The following is a 21,019-nucleotide window of genomic DNA, read 5'->3' as shown; positions in this document are numbered from 1 at the left end:
AACTCCAAAGACAACTCCATCTTTCCTTGAATCAGATAGCTTATTCATCACAACACCATTTGGTGTTGCCAATTATTTTAAAGATGATTTAATTGGCAAAGTGGGCAAACTTAGGCAGGAAATGGCAACAACGGACAGTGAGTAATTGTAATCATGCATTAAAAAAACTAATAATGAAAGAAAAGCATTGAAAGTTTGATTTTTATAAAGTTATTATGGGAGAGGTGGAAAAATTATTGTTATCGATCAATAATCACAAACCTCCTGGCATTGACAACTTAGATGGAAAGCTACTGAGGATGGTAGCTGACTCTATAGCGACTCCTATCTGTCATATCTTTAATCTGAGCCTAGAGAAAAGTCTTTGTCCTCAGGCCTGGAGGGAAGCCAAAGTCATTCCGCTACCCAAGAGTGGTAAAGCTGCCTTTACTGGTTCAAACAGCCAACCTATAAGCTTGCTGCTGGCTCTTAGGAAACTGTTGGAAAAAATTGTGTTTGACCAAATACAATGCTATTTCTCTGTAAACAAATTAACAACAAACCTTCAGCATGCTTATAGAGAAGGGCACTCAACATGTACTGCACTGACACAAATGACTGATGATTGGTTGAAGGAAATTGATAATAAGAAGATTGTGGAAGCTGTACTGTTAGATTTCAGTGCAGCCATTGATATTATTGACAGTAACCTGTTGTTACCTGTTGTTGAAAAAACGTACACTACCATTCAAAAGTTTGGGGTCACTTAGAAATGTCCTTGTTTTTGAAAGAAAAACAAAACATTTTGTCCATTAAAATATCATACAATTGATCAGAAATATAGTGTAGACATTGTTAATGTTGTAAATGACTATTGTAGCTGGAAACTACAGATTTTTAAAATGGAATATCTACATAGGAGTGATGGTTTCTGGTAATGGACCTGTGTTCCAATGGCACGTTGTGTTAGCTAATCCAAACTAATCCAAGTTTATCATTTTAAAAGGCTAATTGATCATTAGAAAACCCTTTTGCAATTATGTTAACACAGCTGAAAACTGTAAAGAAACAACAAAAAATAGCCTTTAGACTATTTGAGTATCTGGAGCATCAGCATTTGTGGGTTCTGTTAAGATTCTGGGTTAAACTTGGAACATTGTTATAATCAGAAGTTAATGGTTATGTGTAGGAGCCAGATGGCTTCGGAATGTGTAGGGGAGACAGGTGGAGAGCATAGAACCTAACATAACTGAGGGAGAGAGGGTAAAATGTATAATGTTTACAGTATGTCAAGATATGTTATTGTTAGCTATCAGGGATCCTCTGGAAGGAGAAGAGACACAGTCTGGTATCAATCGCCATGACAGCCTTGAGTTGGGGAGGAGTGAGCACTTTGGGGTAGCGGTCAGGTCAGATGAAGTGAAAAAGAACAGATATCACTAAGGTTCTGTCTAGCAACAGAGATGCATTGGCTGTTCAGATGTGGAGGAGACTCAGCCTGGGAGAAAGGGTTAAATATCAGTGCGTGTGTGAAATGGTCGTTGTCTGAATACAGCTGTATCGACCCTTTGGGAAGGATAAAACTTGGTTAAGCTTTTCTAGTGTCCGTGAGTTATTTACTCTGTGAATTAGAAGCTAACAGTTCGACTACAGGCTCAAAATGGCCAGAAACAAAGAGCTGTCTTCTAAAACTTGTCAGTCTATTCTTGTTCTGAGAAATGAAGGCTATTCCATGCGAGAAATTGCCAAGAAACTGAAGATCTTGTACAATGCTGTGTACTACTCCCTTCACAGAACAGCGACAGAACAAGTCCTCAACTGGCAGCTTCGTTAAATAGTACCCGTAAAACACCAGTCTCAACGTCAACAGTGAAGAGGCGACTCCGGGAAGCTGGCCTTCTAGGCAGAGTTGCAAAGTCAAAGCCATATCTCAGACTTGCCAATAAAAAGAAAAGATTAAGATGAGCAAAAGTGTTATGGACAGACAAATCTTAGTTTGAGGTGTTCGGATCACAAAGATGAACATTTGTGAGACGCAGAAAAGTGAAAAGATTCTGGAGGAGTGCTTGACGCCATCTGTCAAGCATGGTGGAGGCAATGTGTTGGTCTGGGGGTGCTTTGGTGGTGGTAAAGTGGGAGATTTGTACAGGGTAAAAGGGATCTTGAAGAAGTAAGGCTATCACTCAATTTTGCAACACCATACCATACCCTGTGGACGGCGCTTAATTGGAGCCAATTTCCTCCTCCAATAGGACAATGACCCAAAGCACAGCTCCAAACTATGCAAGAACTATTTAGGGAAGAAGCAGTCAGCTGGTATTCTGTCTATAATGGAGTGGCCAGCACAGTCACCGGATCTCAACCCTATTGAGCTGTTGTGGGAGCAGCTTGACCATATGGTACGTAAGAAGTGCCCATCAAGCCAATCCGACTTGTGGGAGGTGCTTCAGGAAGCATGGGGTGAAATCTCTTCAGATTACCTCAACAAATTGACAACTAGAATGCCAAAGGTCTGCAATTGCTGCAAATGGGGCGGCAGCGTAGCCTAGTGGTTAGAGCGTTAGACTAGTAACCGAAAGGTTGCAAAATCAAATCCCTGAGCTGACAAGGTACAAAATCTGTCATTCTGCCCCTGAACAAGGCAGTTAACCCACTGTTTCTAGGCTGTCATTGAACATAAGAATTTGTTCTTAACTGAATTGCCTGGTTAAATAAATGGAGGATTCTTTGACGAAAGCAAAGTTTGAAGGACACAATTATTATTTCAATTAAAATTATAAATATATTATAAATATATTTATAACCTTGTCAACGTCTTGACTATATTTCCTATTAATTTGCAACTCATTTCAAGTATGATTTAATGGAAAACAAGGACATTTCTAAGTGATCCTAAACATTTGAATGGTAGTATATGTGTTATGGCTTTTCAAACTCAGCTCTGAATCCATTTTTATTTAACCTTTATTTTACTAGGCAAGTCAGTTAAGAACAAATTCTTATTTTCAATGACAGCCTAGGAACAGTGGGTTAACTGCCTGTTCAGGGGCAGAACAACAGATTTGTACCTTGTCAGCTTGGGGATTTGAACTTGCAACCTTCCGGTTACTAGTCCAACACTCTAACCACTAGGCTACCCTGCCTAGTGCTACCCTAATTGAACTCAAAGGGATTTCTTTAACCGAAGCTTCTCTAATGTCAAACATGTAAAGTGTGGTGTACCGCAGGGCAGCTCTCTAGGCCCTCTTTTCTATTTTTACCAATGACCTGCCACTGGCATTAAACACAGCATGTGTGTCCATGTATGCTGATGATTCAACCCTATACGCATCAGCAACCACAGCTAATGAAGTTTCAGACTATTTTGGAATGGGTGGCCAGTAGTAAACTGGTGTGGCTGTTAAACAAGTTGAGGAGACTAAATTACTTGGCGTTACCTTAGATTGTAAACTGCCATGGTCAAAACATATAGATTCAATGGTTGTAAAGATGGGGAGAGGTCTAGCCATAATAAAGATGTTTTATTTTTTTTGACACCACACACCAAAAAGCTAGTTCTGCAGGCTCTAGTTTAGTCTAATCTTGATTATTGTCCAGTCGTGTGGTCCAGTGCTGCAAGGAAAGACCTAGTTAAGCTGCAGCTGGCCCAGAACAGAGCGGCACGTCTTGCTCTTCATTATGATCAGAGGGCTAATATTAATACTATGCCAGTCTCTCTTGGCTAAGAGCTGAGGAGAGACTGACTGCATAATTTCTTATTTTTATAAGAAACATTAATGTGTTGAAAATACCAAATTGTTTGCATAGTCAACTTACACACAGCTCTGACACACACACTTATCTCACCAGACATGCCACCAGGGGTCTTTTCACAGTCTCCAAATCCAGAACAAATTCAAAAAAGCGTACAGTATTATATAGAGTCCTTATTGCATGGAACTTCCTTCCATCTCATATTGCTCAAATAAACAGCAAACCTGGTTTCAAGAAACAGATAAAGTAACGCCTCACGGCACAATGCCTCTCCCCTATTTGACCTAGATAGTTTGTGTGTATGTATTGATATGTAGGCTACGTGTTCCTTTTTAAAAATGGATGTAGTTCTGTCCTTGACATGTTCTTGTCTATTGATGTTCTGTATTATATAATTCTGTATTATGTCATGTTTTGTGTGGACCACAGGAAGGGTAGCGGCTGCTTTTGCAACCGCTAATGAGGATCCTAATAAAATACCAAATATTACTATTTTTTAATAAGCCCCAGGAATCTACAAAATTTAGTTCTGTCTGGAGCCATTATTGGTACCATTGTTTTCCATTAATTTGGGATCTAAAGAGATTGTATTGTTGAACGTGGACTCATCCACACCTGAGCTATGAAAACATGAACATCTGACTAACTTTGATTTTGGGGCTGAACAATCCCTTTACATTTCTGGTCAATAAATTGAATTAGATACCAGCTAGTTTGCTTTACTGTAGAGTACAATTTAGGAATAGTCTGCAAGGGGACAGTAGGGGGCAGTTGAGGACTAGTAGCTAGTCAGTCTCAGCAATTTAACAGCAGAGATCTATTCTGGAATATGACCTCGTCCCGCTCCTATCTCCCCTTGACGTCATTGTGTCTGGCTGGCAGAAAAATCACATCTGATCTCATGGCTTAATTACTCAATACAATTCAACTTGTGGGCAGAAGGAGAGGGGTCTGTGCAGCCTGTATCACACAGCCCAAATGTAGCAGCAGGCTGCAATAAACAAAAGCAAACGAGGCAGAGGTCACTGCTGTGGTACATGGAGTGATGGTGACAGCCTGTTTCTCTGTTGAATGCGGACCAGCCCAGGGGACAAAATGGAAGTGTGACCGAGGGCCCCGGAGAGAGAAGACTTATTTCATGTTCTAATCTAGTACTGAACTGGCAGAGAGCTGACATTACCAGTGTAATCTAGTACTGAACTGGCAGAGAGCTGACATTACCAGTGTAATCTAGCACTGAACTGGCAGAGAGCTGACATTACCAGTGTAATCTAGCACTGAACTGGCAGAGAGCTGACATTACCAGTGTAATCTACACTGAACTGGCAGAGAGCTGACATTACCAGTGTAAATCCATCAGCCAAGAGAATAGTTGGTCTATTTTACTAGCCTTTTTAGGTAATTTTCAATTTAATTTCCACATCCTGCTCAGGCCAAAAGGTGGAGGTCACCAAAGATCATGGTATATACTGACTTCACCTCTTCCTCTCTGATGTCACTGTGCAATGTGTGACCACTGACCACTGACCAGTACACAACGTGAAAATCAACAACCCTCTGCTATTGTCATTTCACAGAGGGGACTGAACGCATCACAAAATGATCGCTAAAATGTCTTGGCATTGGAAAATAATCGTATATCCATATAGAGTTTATATTGGCTTGCTGGTGTGGTATCTAGGTGATAGAATTTGTTGTGAAACCCTGGTATGTCGCATGGGCCAGTCAGCATGTGTGTTAGTGGAAAAGGAACTCCCCCTTCCCTGGGGAGTGACCACACACAATTATGGAACATGCACACAACACACACAGTTATGGAACATGCACACAACACACAGGCATGCAACCACACGTGCCACACATTCCTGCACACAGGAGAGACTTGTAAGGGTTATTGGGCAAACAGTTGTTTTTTTTAACGCTTACAAATGTGACACCACACTGCCAATGTTCCGTAAATCGATCACGGCTCATACACACCTGTCTCACTGCCAGAGACAATCAGTTACAGTCCAAATATTTACAAGAGGTCAGCCAAAAAGTCACCCACTGCATATATCACAAATTAGCTATGTCTAATTATTGATAAACATAAATCTGCCAAAGGTGAATTGTAAAATGAAATGTGTGGTAATGTGCACTTTTGACCCTACAGAACAGGTTTGCCCATCAATTTGACGTGTACATAGGATCACCAGGTGTTCACACACACCTGAGAAACCATTCTGAACAGTGCAGACTTTGTATTTTTGACATTAAACACTAACCATGGATACATTGGCAGTGCTATGATTCCTGAATTGATAGCGCATGCACACACACACACGCACACACACACACACACACACACACACACGAATACAAAAGACAGAGGATAATCCCCTGGCAATAAAAACAACATGTCAGTCCATCAGCCAGCCCCTGACGGACTAATAAACCTCACACCTGACCGTCACATTACACACATTCACCCCAACCGTTTAAATCCTCAGGAGGGAGAGAACAAGCCTGCATACAGCACCACACCCACCTTCAGGCTCGACCACTCTTCTCAGAGAGGAAGGAAAAGGACCTGCTTTCATTCTGAACCATTCACTTGGACTTAGTATCACAGACAAGCCTTTCCATTCTTCAGACCAAAGCAACTGTAGAAGTAACGGAAGACGACAACTGTCTACTGGATAGATACTGAGAAGTCAATCAGAAACAAACCGCAATAACAGAAAGACGGGAAAGGAGCCGTCCCATTTTAGATAGTGGTGTTTTTTAAGTCAGGCTGGCCAAAGACACTGACATGGCAGAAGAGACGAATCACACCTCGGAGGCCCAGGATACACAGACCAACGGAGAACAACACAGCCCAAAAGATTCCCCTGTCCTGGGGAACATGGTACGCACCGAGCTGGAATGGGACGTGCCCATGAGTGTCCCTTTGCCCATCGAGGTCATCAGTGCTGACCAGCCTTTCCCGTTCCTGGACACCACCCTGGCAGACCTGGGCATCGAAGAGTGAGTCCACCAGTGGCAGGTTTCAGTGTGTGTGTTGATGTCTACATGACCAGTGACAGGTGTGTGTGTGTGTGTTGTTGTCTACATGACCAGTGGCAGGTTTGTGTGTGTGTGTTGTTGTCTACATGACCAGTGACAGGTTTCAGTGTGTTGTTGTCTACATGACCAGTGGCAGGTTTCAGTGTGTGTGTTGTTGTCTACATGACCAGTGACCAGTTGTCAGTGTCAGGTGTGTGTGTGTGTGTTGTTGTCTACATGACCAGTGGCAGGTTTCAGTGTGTGTTGTTGTCTACATGACCAGTGACAGGTTTGAGTGTGTGTGTGTGTGTGTGTTGTTGTCTACATGACCAGTGGCAGGTTTGAGTGTGTTGTTGTCTACATGACCAGTGACAGGTTTCAGTGTGTGTTGTTGTCTACATGACCAGTCAGATGATCAGTATGTACTCCCAAGTGTTGCAGGACATTTGCTGCCACATAATGCACAACATGCTGTACATGGATTATGTTGACATGATGATGGATGTTTTCCATAGTTTGTATCAGATGTGTGTCGATGTTGATCGGTCAGGGTGAAGTCAGGTTCTGGTCTGAATTGTGAATTGTGTGCTCAGATCCGCAGTGAAGGAGCGGGTGGTGTGGGTGGACACCAAGCGGACGCAGGTGAAGAGCAAGTCAGGCAAACTGAAGGAGAAGGAAATCACCATCTTGGAGGTACGGGTCAAGGCTCAGATCCCCGGAGACAAGAAGACCCAGGAGGTACTCTACAGCACTGAGTCCCACACGGACCGCTCCTTCTGTCGGACCGGAGTGGACATCCTGCCCTGGAAGAGTCGCACACAGACAGGTCTGGGACACACACATCACTCTCCACACTATATCTTGTCAACAGCTATACAGTTGGATTGGTGTGAGCAAAATTGTGATAGCTCTATGTAGTCTTCATGGAGCTTTTGCCGTATTGCTTTACACCAATCCAGTTCCTTCCGATGAGTAAACACTGACGGAATAGGGAATAGGGACTGAGGTAAGGATTTGGTTTGGCACCAGACATAGGCCTAGCCTGGTTGTCAGTCTTTTTAGCTACATTCCACTCCTTGTACTCTGTGTTTAGCACATGACATAGTGGAATGTTAGATAAACAGACTGACAACTAGGCTAGTGTAACAGTTGAACTTTAGTCCGTCTCCTCGCCCCTACGCAGACTCGAACCAGGGACCCTCTGCACACATAGACAACTGACACCCACGAAGCATCGTTACCCATCGCGCCACAAAAACCACGGGCCTTGCAGAGCAAGGGGAACAACTACTTCAAGGTCTCAGAGTGAGTGATGTCACTGATTGAAACACTATTGGCGCGCACCACCGCTAACTAGCTAGCCATTTCACATCGGTTACACTAGCATAGGCCTAGACTTTATTGGCAAACTGAAGGCACCTCCTGTGTTCTCAATATGAATGTCTCAATTTATCAATGCCAATGCCACCCATCCCCTTGCCCTGGTCACGGACCTGACAAATGTTCAGCTACCGAGTTCTCAAGGTGCTGTGGATTTAGCCATGCACCAGGCGGCAGTGACAGGAATCCAAGATGAGATCATGCTGCATGCCATTGCATCATTAATAATCCACCCAGATATCTCACTTTGCCCCTCTGGTCTATACAACTTCAGAATGGTGTTCAGTCAGTGGGCATGTGTGGTACTTGCCCCACTTAGCATAGACTTTACATCATTGACTGTGGTTTCCTATTTGATACGACCTCATATACTTAACCCTAGTACCAGATTCCCGAGATGGCAAAGCAAATTCCTCAAGCTGACACTCATTCTGCTCATAGAAATGTTTCGATGTATTGGCATCCCTGCATTGAAGTCTTTTGGGCCTTTTTCAGAGGAGAACGGCTTCCAGCCAGTAGAGATGACCGTGGCCTTGGACATCGAGTCACAGCCCAAACAGGACATTCGAGAGGTGTGAGGGAACTCTCAGGATCATCGCCAGAAAAAGCTATAACTTAATGATCAGTGCAATTAAACATGGATCAGCCACTAGGGCTTTGAATCGTATAAACATTTAAGCAAAAAAAAAAAGAAAAGACAAAAGCAAAGTCGACCTGTAAAGCTTTCTATGCCTTTGCTGTTATACCATGTTCTAGATCTAAATCAGGGATGGATAACTTTGATTGGGGTGGGGGCCACAAAATCTGAACCCCTGAAAATGTTGCTGCTTAAAGCAAGTTTGCTGCAATTCTACAGATTTTTTCATAGGGTGGAGAGAAATGTTTGCAGTTTTTAATGATATCTGAGTGAGACTAACTAAAATCAAATGTGGGCCCCCCAGACAGTAATTCGATCATGATTACTACAAGTTTAGATAGCTGGCCGGCTAGATTAAGTTACCAATCTTAAACATTTTAGCTGATATGGGCTAATTGACTATTAGTGTCTGATATATGACGGGAAACTGTAGACGCACAACTACATTTCAAAATTGCACCTTGCTTATTCTACTATTTAAACTCACAAAAGTAAGTGGAGATCCCAACTGAGGAAATTGAGCCGAGGGCCTTCAAAAGGGGGGCCCGCATGTGGTCCGCCAGTTGCACATCCCTGATCTAAATCCTGCCTTATATATATATTTCTTTCCAAGTATTTGTTGTAATATTATTTCATGAACTTTGTTTGCTATGTAATATTTGGCATCTCTATAGACTTGGTTTGTCTAGCTATTGCTTGTTATTCAGTGTCTTGCGAAAGTATTCACCCCCCTTGCCATTTTTCCTTATTTTGTTGCCTTACAACCTGGAATGGGGGTTGTATCATATGATTTAAAAAACATGCCTACCACTTTGAAAATGTGCATTTTTTTTTATTGTGAAACAAACAAGAAATAAGACAAAAAAAAGAGGACTTGAGCATGCATAATTATTGACCCCCCCCTCCCCCAATTAATACTTTGTAGACCCACCTTTTGCAGCAATTACAGCTGCAAGTCTCTTGGGGTTTGTCTCTATAAGCTTGGCACATCAAGCCACTGGGATTTTTGCCCATTCTTCAAGGCAAAACTGCTCCAGCTCCTTCAAGTTGGATGGGTTCTTTAAGCATTAAGTCATACCACAGATTCTCAATTGGATTGAGGTCTGGGCTTTGACTAGGCCATTCCAAGACATTTAAAATGTTTCCCCTTAAACCACTCGAGTGTTGCTTTAGCAGTACGCTTAGGGACATTGTCCTCCTGGAAAGTGAACTTCCGTCTCAGTCTCAAATCTCTGGAAGACTGAAACAGGTTTCCCTCAAGAATTTCCCTGTATTTAGCACCATCCATCAATCCTTCATTTCTGACCAGTTTCCCAGTCCCTGCTGATGAAACACATCCCCACAGCATAGGGTTCTCGGGGTGAGAGGTGTTATCCTTGATGGCCAAAAAGCTCAATTTTAGTCTCATCTGACCAGAGTACCTTCTTCCATATGTTTGGGGAGTCTCCCACATGCCTTTTGGCGAACACCAAACATGTTTACTTATATTTTTCTGGCCACTCTTCCGTAAAGCCCAGCTCTGTGGAGTGTACGGCTTAAAGTGGTCCTATGGACAGATACCCCAACCTCCGCTGTGGAGATTTGCAGCTCCTTAAAGGGTTATCTTTGGTCTCTTTGTTGCCTCTCTGATTAATGCTCTCTTCGCCTGGTCTGTGAGTTTTGGTGGTCGGCCCTCTCTTTTTTTTTTTGTTGTTGTTTTTAATAATGGATTTAATGGTTCTTCGTAGGATGTTCAAAGTTTCAGATATTCTTTTATAACCCAACCCTGATCTGTACTTCTCCACAACTTTGTCCCTGACCTGTTTGGAGAGCTCCTTCGTCTTCATAGTGCTGCTTGCTTAGTGGTGTTGCAGACTCTGGGGCCTTTCAGAACAGGTGTATATATACTGAGATCATGTGACACTTAAACTCCACCTGTGTGCAATCTAACTAATTATGTGACTTGTGAAGGTATTTGGTTGCACCAGATCTCATTTAGGGGCTTCATAGCAAAGGGGTTGAATACATGTGCACGTACCACTTTTCAGTTTACATTTTTTTTCAAATTTTTGGAAACAAGTTATTTTTAAAAATTTCACTTCACCAATTTGGACTATTCTGTGTACGTCCATTACACAAAATCTAAATAAAAATCTACTTAAATTACAGGTTGTAATGCAACAAAATAGGAATAACGCCAAGGGGGATGAATACTTTTGCAAGGCACAGTAGCAGGGCAAGGCCCTGTATATACACATATAAGATGGATTTGAGTAGGTGATGTAACTAGTTGTTACTGATTGTGGGCTGAAAGCTGTTGACAGAATGAAAGAAATGAATTATAAATGAATAATAAAAAATAAAAAATGGGAAGACATGTTAGTAGATTTGATCGCTGAACCCAGCAGAAGCTATTAGATAAGTGTGTTGAGTGTTTATCTATCAGCAAGCATATGATGCCAATTGTGTCCGATGTAAATAAAATATAACAAAAATTGCCATTATAATCCTGTCATTTGGGCACAAAGGAAGAACTGAAATCTCCACACTGGAGGTCACGTGTGCATTGTAGCAGATTGGCCCGATTCACAAAACCACCTTGCTAAGCATGATGGGGAGCTCTCTGAATGAGGGACAGTGGAGAGAGAAACAATGGTACCGGGGGGGAAAACGGGGTTTGACAACACGTGAGGGGAAAGACAGAGAACAGTGCGTGACACTGACAAGTCTGAGAAAAAGGCATTTATCATGAGTTCAGTTCATTGCTTCACACTCAATACTAGTCAAGCCAGTTGATCAAATGTGTGGTAAAAGGGGGCCAGCAGAAAATAGATGGAGGTTCTCAGTTACAACAAGGTTAAACCAGTATCAGACTAAAAATAAACATCAAACACATACTAGTAACACACAAAAAATTAAATCACTTCTAAAAAGCACAGACAATATAAATTAAAAAGTGAGAACTAGGAACAGAACCTCTGAATAATGATAGAATCCTAATAGTAGAATGGTTCAAGTGCAGGAGTTTGCAGGTTTACAACTACTGTCCCACTTGTCATATGTAGTAACACAAATCCTACAATTCGCTGGCTTTGACTGGCATGGAATAGCTGGTTGACGTGGTGTGCTAGGATTGGCTAACGGCCCCTGTCAGCTTCATCTTCTGCTCAGCGGGAAGTGACTTCATGGCGACCTCGAATTCCTTGGAGTGACGCTGAGCGACGTCTCGGAGCAGCATGACCAGGGTGTTCTGGGTTTCTGGAACACAAAGACCTATGTTGTTATTATATTGTTAGAACGTTAAGACAACATTTCTACACAACAAGGTGAGGAAACCTGTCAGGATTTAAAGCTCTCGCCTGTGTCAAGATCCTTGGTTCCCAGGACGTGGCTGGAAGCAGATACTATTGGCTTAATTTGACTCAGGACCTGAGGAGACAACATAAATACTAATATACAAACAGATGGGTATGTAACAGCACAATCAGATTAGTCAACATGATGGAAGAACACCACTGAAGATCAGCGTACCAGTGCAGGGTTCTGAGAGTAGAGCATGGCCAAGCAGCTGTACACAGTCTTATTCTCCTCCATGTCCTCCTTCAGAGGGAGGTGAGCCAGGAGGGCAGGGAACACCTATGACAGGCAGAGTTAGCTAAGTGAGCATCACTGAGTAACAATCAGTTCATCAACTCATGTGTCTGTATGTCAAAAAGCATGTGGAAAACTCTTACATTGTAAATCTAATGTACAGCATTTGGGACATTAAAGAACTGGAGACAAGAATACAGACACAGGTCGCAGATATTCTCAAGAGGGTCCAAATCCTAACATCAGAGCCCCTCAAACTTCTACACAAATCTTTGAGTCATGCACAAACCTCAAGGTAGGCAGTGGCCCGGTATTACATCCCATGAATGAATGTGCATAGACAGTACCTGTTCCAGAGGGACACCCTCCATGTTGCTCATGATCATCCTGCAGAGGGCAGCACACAGGTTGTCAATCACCCTCCTATCTTGTTCTTTAGACAGCAGGTTGGAGAAGAGGGACAGCATCATGGGGTAGTCTCTGGGAGGGACAGGAGTTGAGGAAAAGACCCTGGTCTTCTGGGACAGGTCAGTAACATAGTCATAGAATCTACTGATATGGTCAGGGCTGGTCAATGTGTCTAGCTTCTCATCAGAACCATATCAGTGATCAATCCTGAACACGCACACATACACTTCATTATTATTGAGGGATACCGTGCGACGAGGGGTCCAGCAGCCTGGGCCAGTGCTCCCAGTGCGAACACGCTGTTGTTGCGAACCTCACTGTCGCTGTCTCTCACCCCAGCCACTAGGACAGGCAGCAGCTGATTGGACAGTTTGCCGGCACAGGCCCTGCCCCCAGATACGTTGACGAGGGATTGCAGGATCTCTCCGAGCGTGCCCACGGAGAATGAACGGTCGGCCACTGTGTACGACAACTTCTACAGAGGAAGAGGAATAAATCCACTCATTCAATACATTTAACTACATCTCTAAATAAAAGGTTTATCCTTTCTGTGCTTATGGTGACTTTTTTGCAAACTCAAAATAAACTTTAATTGAGGAAATTGTAAAATTTCAACCAAAAATGAACTAGGAATTAGGTCTATTTATCTCTATATTGATGGCTTGTCAACTAGAGTAAATGACTTGTGTTAAGGGAGAAAAGGTGTGGTGATGGTTGTGTTACTCACAGCCTTGTTCATGATGAGCGGCAGCAGCTCGTTGAGATAGGGCTGGAAGGTCTCCGCTGGGACGGCAGAGGCTAGCAGGGGGATCCCTCGCCGGCAAACTCCTGCAGCATGGCATCATACTCCGCCTAGAACGTTCACATCATACACCTGAAAGTACAGCCAGTCCTGCCGGTGATGGACAGGAGTGGTAAAAGAAAGAGAGGAAGTCTCACCTGCTGCTCTTCATCATCTGCCTCGTCTCCTCCTCCGTCCTGACACACAGTCTGTAGAGGGACGGGGGACGGGGTCAATGGCTTATCAGAATGTTTTCCTATTTTACTGTAGACATTTTTAGGCTAACGCACTAGAGTCCACTGGAACAAAAACAGATAAATATACACCTTATGGAACAGTGGGGACTGTGAAGAGACACACACACACACACAACATGGATTCTGTGTTGTAGATATGTGGTAGGAGAGTAGTGGCCTGAGGGAACACAATGTGTTGTGAAATCTAATGTTATTTTAATTGCATATAACTGACTTCATTTAGCTGGACAGCAGGAAGAGTAGCTGCAGCCTTGGCAGGAACTAATGGGGATCCTTAATAAACCCCAGGAAGAGTAGCTGCTGCCTTGGCAGGAACTAATGGGGATCCATAATAAATACAAACACATATCCTGATTTCAGATATCCTAAATGAATTAATCTGGGAAACCCAGCTCAGGCCCAGCTTGGTTGGTCTGGGCTCACCCTCTTCTTGAGCACGTCTCGGATGGCCTGGCTGATCTCCTGCAGGCGCCCGGGGCTCTGCAGTGCCTCCCCTGGCAGGCCTTCAGCACAGCGTTCATGGCCTCCAGCACGCCCATCACCACTTGGCGCTCACGCTCACTATGGACCGCCTCCAGGAAGCTTGGCAGCACCACCCCCAGCAGCTTCTGCAGGGCTGGACGGAGGAAGAGAAGCATAACTCCATTTTTTGTTTCAGAGAGGTAGAAAGAGAGAGAGGTATAACGAGAAAGAAAGGTATAGAGAGGAATAGAGAGAGAGGTATAAATAGAGAGGTAGAGCGAGAGAGGTATAAAAAAATTGAATTTTATTGGTCACATACACGTGTTTAGCAGAGAGGTATAAAGAGAGAGGAATAGAGATATATAAAGAAGAGAAAGAGCAAGAGAGGTATACATAAACACACAGGATCAGTCAAAAGTTTGGACACCTACTCATTCAAGGGTTTTTCATCATTTTTACTATTTTCTACATTGTACAATAATAGCAAAGACATCAAAACTATGAAATAACACATATGGAATCATGTAGTAAAAGAAAAAGAAAAAAAGAGTTATATTCGCCTTGATGACAGCTTTGCACTCTCTTGGCATTCTCTCAACCAGCTTAACCTGGAATGCTTTTCCAACAGTCTTGAAGGAGTTCCCACATATGCCGAGTGCTTTCCCTTCACTCGGTCCAACTCATCCCAAACCATCTCAATTGGGTTGAGATTAGGTGATTGTAGAGGCCAGGTCATCTGGTGCAGCACTCCATCACTCTCTTTCTTGGTCAAATAGCCCTTACACAGCCTGGAGGTGTGTTGGCCATTGTCCTGTTGAAAAACAAATAATAGTCCCACTCAGCGCAAACCATATGGGATGGAGTATCGCTGCAGAATGCTGTGATAACCATGCTGCTTAAGTGTGCCTCGAAATTCTTAATAAATCACTGGCCCTGTCACCAGCAAAGCACCCCGCACCATCACACCTCCATGCTTCACGGTGGGAACTACACATGCAGAGATCATCCGTTCACCTACGCTGTGTCTCACAAAGACAACGTGGTTGGAACCAAAAACCTCAAATTTGGAATCAGACCAAAGGACAGATTTCCATCCGTTGTCTTTTAGTGGTGGTTTCTTTGCAGCAATTCGACCATGAAGGCCTGATTCACACAGTCTCCTCTGAACAGTTGATGTTGAGATGTGTTACTTGAACTCTGTGAAGCATTTATTTGGGCTGCAATTTCTGAGGCTGGTAACTAACGAACATATCCTCTGCAGCAGAGTTAACTCTGGGTCTTCCTTTCCTGTGGCGGTCATCATGAGAACCAGTTTCATCATAGCGCTTGATGGTTTTTACGACTGCACTTGAAGAAACTTTGAAAGTCCTTGAAATTTTCCGAATTGACTGACCTTCGTGTCTTAGAAGGAAAGAAATGCCACAAATGAACTTTTAACAAGGCACAGCTGAAATGCATGAAGCTGGTAGAGAGAATGCCAAGAGTGTGCAAAGCTGTCATCAAGGGTGGCTACTTAGAAGAATCTAAAATATATTTTGATTTGTTTAACACTTTTTTGGTTACTACATGATTCCATGTGTGTTATTTCATAGTTTTGATGTTTTCACTATAATTCTACAATGTAGAAAATATTAAAAAATAAAGAAAAACCCCTGAATGAGTAGGTGTGTCCAAATGTTTGACTGGTACTGTATGTGATGTGTGCTGAGAGAGAGTGTGAGCAAGAGAGAGATACCCTGGTAGTCGGCCTCAGTGGGATTCTCCTGCCACACTTTGTGCTGCGCTCGGCAGAACTGGCCCATGGCCACGAAGGCAGCCCTGCGCACATCCTCGTGGGGAAACTGAGGGGAGGGGGACACAGAATGCATGGTCAGAGAAACAAATGCTAACCCACACACACACACACTGACTGAATGCCCTTCATGGCTCATTACACAGAAGGAGGGGGTGGATGAGCAGTGCTACAGTGCTTACATCACGCAGCTCATAGACCTGCTGAAAGCTGGACTCCAGGAAGGGCTGGAAGGCAGCACTGAAGGGGTGAACAGGAAAGAAAAGGACATCAGTAACTAATGGACTTGACGCTGTCCCAGTGCTCAAAGTGCTAACATTGTATATGAGGGGAAATACACTACATGACCAAAAGTATGTGGACACCCACTCATCGAACAGGTCAGGTGCAGGCCAGCCAAGTTCTTCCACACCAATCTTGACAAACCATTTCTGTATGGACCTCGCTTTGTGCACGGGGGCATTGTCATGCTGAAACAGAAAAGGGCCTTTCCCAAACTGTTGCCACAAAGTTGGAAGCACAGAATTGTCTAGAATGTCATTGTATGCTGTAGCATTAAGATTTCCCTTCACTGGAACTAAGGGGCCTGAACCATGAACAGTCCCAGACCATTATTCCTCATCCACCAAACTTTACAGTTGGCACTATGCATTGGGTCAGGTAGCATTCTCCTGGCATCCGCCAAACCCAGATTTGTCCGTCGGACTGCCAGAACCAATTTCATGAAGCTCCCGACGAACAGTTTTTGTGCTGATGTTGCTTCTAGATGCAGTTTGGAACTCGGTAGTGAATGTTGCAACTGACAGATGATTTTTACACGGTGCGTGCTTCAGCACTCGGCGGTCCCGTTCTGTGAGCTTGTGTGGCCTACCACTTCACAGCTGAGCCGTTGTTGCTCCTAGACATTTTCACTTCACAATAACAGCACTTACAGTTAACATGAAAGCTCTAGCAGACTGACTTGTTGGAAAAGTGGCATCCTATGATGGTGTCATGTTGAAAGTCACTGAGTTTTTCAGTAAGGCCATTCTACTGCTAATGGTTTCCTATTGAGATTTCATGGCTGTGTACTAGATTACACCTGTTTGTGGCTGAAATAGCCAAATCCACTAAGTTGAAGGGGTGTCCACATACTTTTGTATATATAGTGTATATACAGCATAGGAATGAATATATAACCTTTTTTAAATTTTATTCAACAGAACATTTCAGTTGCTGGGAAGTAAAACGATTGTATACCAGGTCTTCCGGCACAGAGAGGAATGGAGACCAACAATGCCAGATGTCGAATTGCTCATGCACTGACTAATGAACAGTGGAACCAGAGTAGTGGCTGGCTGCTGATACCATGCAGTCCTGAATGAATATAGAGCCTTAATGGTCTGTGACAACCACCACCAAAGATGTCTATGATCTCGAGTCTTTACCCGGTGTTGAAGGCAATCTCTCCCAGGGCGTCACAGGTGTCCTCCTTCTCATCAATGTAGGCGTTTTCTACACTGAACCTGGGGAATGAAGTGAGAGCACAGAGGTTAGGATGGGGGATGGAGAGGTCCCTCTGCCTAGCTCAGTGCCGGGGAAAACAACATGGTTACCATTGACACCTTTTATGAGAGCTGCCTTGAAAGGCTGCTTTAGGGAGCCTTTGCATTGTGTATGAACATCAAACATCACAAGATCATCATCAACATCTCAGACATACCCGGCGATGTCTGGGTCCACGTTGTCAGTCCCCTCCTCGTCCAAAATGGTGTCTCCCTGAGCCTCGTCGTCATCATCGTCATCCAGCAGGACAAATGTCTTGTCCTCCTCAAGGTGAGCCTGATCATGGAGAAAAGAAAGAGTTCATCAGAGGATCAATTCTTTCAGACATTATGGATGTGCATATCATGATACCAGGATCAACTCCATTTCAATTCGGTCCATTGAAAATGTCATTACGTATCTATGTGGACTTTTCATTCATGCATTTCATGTCACGTCCTGAATTGGCTGAGTTGAAATGGAATACACCGCCACGTCCTGAGTGGTGAGAATAGGAAGGGTTTGGAGCCATAAAGCCCATTGACTGACCGTGACTCCCTCTGTGGACTTGAGAGACAGAAGCATGATGGTGGTGATGGCAGTGAGGTGTGGGTTCAGACAGTCTGGACTCACTGTGGACACAGCTGAAAACAGGCTGTACCTGCACACACCGAGAGAAAGGCAGAGAGTTGGGCGATATACAAACTAATCTACAAGTCAGAAAACAGCCATGCACTCTGAAAGCCCACCCCAAAAAAGGTTGGCAGGACTTCTACTAGAGAGTAGCAGTATCTGGCACACAAACACCCGGTAACTACATACGTGCAGCGGCGCAGGTCTGGGTCATCGATAGCGTTGGTGAGATTGAGTCCCAGCTGAACACACTCTGCAGCCAGGGGGCTGAACACCTCCTTACCTATGGTGCGGGCCAGCACTGACAGAGTATCTGAAAGGACAATGTATACCCATCAATCCCCATTCACAGGTGACTCATAGTTCATTCATCTTGTTTACACAAGACGGGTTCCGATAGCTCAGTTAGTTGGAGCATAGTGCTATGAAATATAAGAGTTTAAAGTTAGAAACCTACCGGGGCCACATATAGTATACTGTCAAGTCTAAGCTGTCAGTCATATTGACTAAAAGTGTCTGCTGAACGACCACATCAAACTGACTAAGCCTTAGAGATAGTTAACCTACCCAGAGCCTGTGTCTGCAGAGACCTCATCTCATCCCTGGTGTCAGTGAGGAAGCCCTTCAGACTCTCAATGACAGGCAGGAAGTAAGGAACTAGCTTCTCTTTGGCTGCATTGGCTGAAAGGAAGAGAGGAGTTAATACATTTAGTGACGTACGCACCACTTGCATCTCAACAGTCTCAAGTGGCTTCCTCTACTTCTGTCCTCTCCATCTGCACTGATCTGAAAACAGTTTTTAAAACAACTGGGACTACCTTTTAGCTGTCAGACCAGTGTGGATGAAGGAAGACACAAGCGCTACATTATTGAGATGTAACATGCTCTATTGAAAGGCCTTTTGCTGGGTGTTACCTATAGCTCCTATAGCACTGACAGCCAGCTCTTTGAGCTTCAGGTTCTCTGCGTTGCTGAGGGCAGACAACATGGTCTCCATCAGGGTGGGCAGGTAGGGCTCAATCTCTGAACCTGATAGGGGATGGAACACTGTTAGTGAAAATATCAGCACAGAACAGAGATGATGACAAATTCAACCTCATCTTATTTGTACATTGAAAGTAGTCTGGGGACGAGACTAAAAAACAAGAGTCATCGACTGAATATTTGTTCACCTAGCTACAGTTTAGCATTTTATTATCTGAGTATAGAACAGAACAGAATCAAATAATAGCAAGAGAGATGGTTATGGATCAGGATAAGGTGAATGGGAGGATCCTCACCCAGGTTTTCCAGGAAGTTCTCCAGGGCGTAGAAGGCCTTGGTGACGTGTCCGATCTTGGCCTGGTTCAGAGCAGACATGTAGCCCAGCAACAGTGGCATCAGCTCAGCACAGTACTTACTGACCTCAGGCTGCAGGTGCTCAGAAAACTGTCCCAGGGCAAAGAGGCCGGCGCTGCGGACCACTTGGTTACTGTCTGACAGACTCTGGCACACCGTCTGCAACATGGACGACAGCATCCTGACAGACAGAGTGGGATTAGCAGGAAAAATACAATCTCTCCATTTGAATAAGAGGAAAAATAAAAACCATGACTGTGGTTTATATCTACATTACACACATTGCCAAATGTAAACCTTTAAAAAAACTTTTTTTTTTTGGACATGGAGCCACTGAATAGACATCAGAAACAGCATTGCACAGGGGACTCACTTGGTCCTTATGTGGTCGGCACAGCCCTCGGCCAGCACTGCCAGACACATCAGGCCAGCTTTCCTCTCATAGGGGTTATCACTGGCCAGACATGCTTGAGTCAGCGGCATCTGATGGACACACCATGGGTCAGACATACATACTTACGAAAACCATATGTACTTCTATGCATGGAAATTGGTGTACCTCAGTACAAGACCGCAAATTAGTTTAAAAATACTGCTGCTACAATCCTACCGCTATGTCACAGAGATGATAATAATATGAATTGAAATGACTGATTGGCAGGCAAATGATGTATGAAGCAAGTGAGTGTGTTCACTAACCAGTTGGTGGAATAGTTTCTCAGGGGGCATGTGAAGAGCCATGGTGTCAATAACCTGCAAACAAAAATACATTCTATTTCAAACCCGCTCTCCGGAAAAACATCACCTGTTTTCTGTGCATGATATATTTTCTGTGCATGATATATACAGTCCAACAACAGAGAAGGGAAGTTTACCTGAGCAGCAAAGTGTTTGGGACTCTCGTTGTCAGTGTCGTCCTCATTGCTGTTCTCCTCGTCCTCAGGGTCCTCCTCCCCAGGTGGTGGCGCTGCACTAAGCACAGGGAACACCGTCTGCAGGATGGGATTGAGCAGCTTCTGCTTTAACACTGTCTGAAGGGGAGAGAGAGAACAACCCAACATACATCACTTGACAAGCTACACAAAAGGAGAAAGGCTCATCTCTATGGTTTAGTGGCTTCCTCTCCTTCTCTGAAAACACAGGCTATGGAATTTGCATTCACCTGTCCATTTATTTAGTGAGATGGGGAAAGGAGACAAGGGATGACGCCACTTGAGAGAGACTTTTGACATATACCTCAGTTTAAGGACAAGAGGGCTCACTGGAGGGTGAATCTAGGCCAGGGCATCCATTTTATAACTGGTGACTTTACCTTGCTCTTGAGACGAATGAGAAAAGCAATGCAGGACAGAGCCTTCACACGCAGGGAGTCAGTCAGTGTAGTGTCTGCACTGACCTGAGACACACATACACACATGTCATTGTCAATAAGACAAACCATCACTTTTCCTACAATGGTATGTAAAGCAAAAAGTCAT

The 21,019-nt window shown here is 43.8% G+C and overlaps 3 protein-coding genes across 3 annotated transcripts in view; 1 reads left to right on the top strand and 2 right to left on the bottom strand.

The window, feature by feature from the left end:
- The first annotated feature begins 6,274 nt into the window (after positions 1 to 6,274).
- si:ch211-196f5.2 (uncharacterized protein LOC556372 homolog) lies at positions 6,275 to 8,717 on the top strand. Its single transcript, XM_042298632.1, has 3 exons — positions 6,275 to 6,741; positions 7,353 to 7,585; positions 8,635 to 8,717. Exons 1-3 carry the CDS (start codon positions 6,527 to 6,529, stop codon positions 8,715 to 8,717), a joined length of 531 nt encoding a protein of 176 aa, XP_042154566.1. The 5' UTR covers positions 6,275 to 6,526.
- Positions 8,718 to 11,482: 2,765 nt separating this feature from the next.
- Positions 11,483 to 13,714, bottom strand: LOC112215291 (importin-4-like). The gene is made up of 6 exons (XM_042298759.1): positions 13,482 to 13,714; positions 13,003 to 13,229; positions 12,694 to 12,826; positions 12,287 to 12,391; positions 12,115 to 12,184; positions 11,483 to 12,013 (listed from the first exon to the last, which is right to left on the bottom strand). Exons 1-6 carry the CDS (start codon positions 13,491 to 13,493, stop codon positions 11,883 to 11,885), a joined length of 678 nt encoding a protein of 225 aa, XP_042154693.1. The 5' UTR covers positions 13,494 to 13,714; the 3' UTR covers positions 11,483 to 11,882.
- The window catches only part of LOC121838762 (importin-4-like), a gene marked incomplete at its 3' end in the record, with an annotated part of 71,871 nt that continues 64,373 nt past the window's right edge, over positions 13,522 to 21,019 (bottom strand). Inside the window, exons 30-45 of the mRNA XM_042298631.1 lie at positions 20,854 to 20,937; positions 20,417 to 20,572; positions 20,241 to 20,294; positions 19,915 to 20,024; positions 19,484 to 19,722; positions 19,119 to 19,232; positions 18,771 to 18,884; positions 18,393 to 18,516; positions 18,120 to 18,231; positions 17,749 to 17,867; positions 17,474 to 17,551; positions 16,229 to 16,286; positions 15,990 to 16,095; positions 14,216 to 14,408; positions 13,694 to 13,744; positions 13,522 to 13,606 (exon numbers count right to left, since the gene is read on the bottom strand). Of these exons, the coding sequence (XP_042154565.1) occupies positions 13,522 to 13,606; positions 13,694 to 13,744; positions 14,216 to 14,408; positions 15,990 to 16,095; positions 16,229 to 16,286; positions 17,474 to 17,551; positions 17,749 to 17,867; positions 18,120 to 18,231; positions 18,393 to 18,516; positions 18,771 to 18,884; positions 19,119 to 19,232; positions 19,484 to 19,722; positions 19,915 to 20,024; positions 20,241 to 20,294; positions 20,417 to 20,572; positions 20,854 to 20,937 (1,797 nt within the window). The remainder of the gene's footprint in view (positions 13,607 to 13,693; positions 13,745 to 14,215; positions 14,409 to 15,989; positions 16,096 to 16,228; positions 16,287 to 17,473; positions 17,552 to 17,748; positions 17,868 to 18,119; positions 18,232 to 18,392; positions 18,517 to 18,770; positions 18,885 to 19,118; positions 19,233 to 19,483; positions 19,723 to 19,914; positions 20,025 to 20,240; positions 20,295 to 20,416; positions 20,573 to 20,853; positions 20,938 to 21,019) is intronic.

Source organism: Oncorhynchus tshawytscha, linkage group LG16, assembly GCF_018296145.1.
Source record: "Oncorhynchus tshawytscha isolate Ot180627B linkage group LG16, Otsh_v2.0, whole genome shotgun sequence".
Taxonomy (NCBI): domain Eukaryota; kingdom Metazoa; phylum Chordata; class Actinopteri; order Salmoniformes; family Salmonidae; genus Oncorhynchus; species Oncorhynchus tshawytscha.
This window is presented reverse-complemented; position numbering and strand designations above follow the sequence as displayed.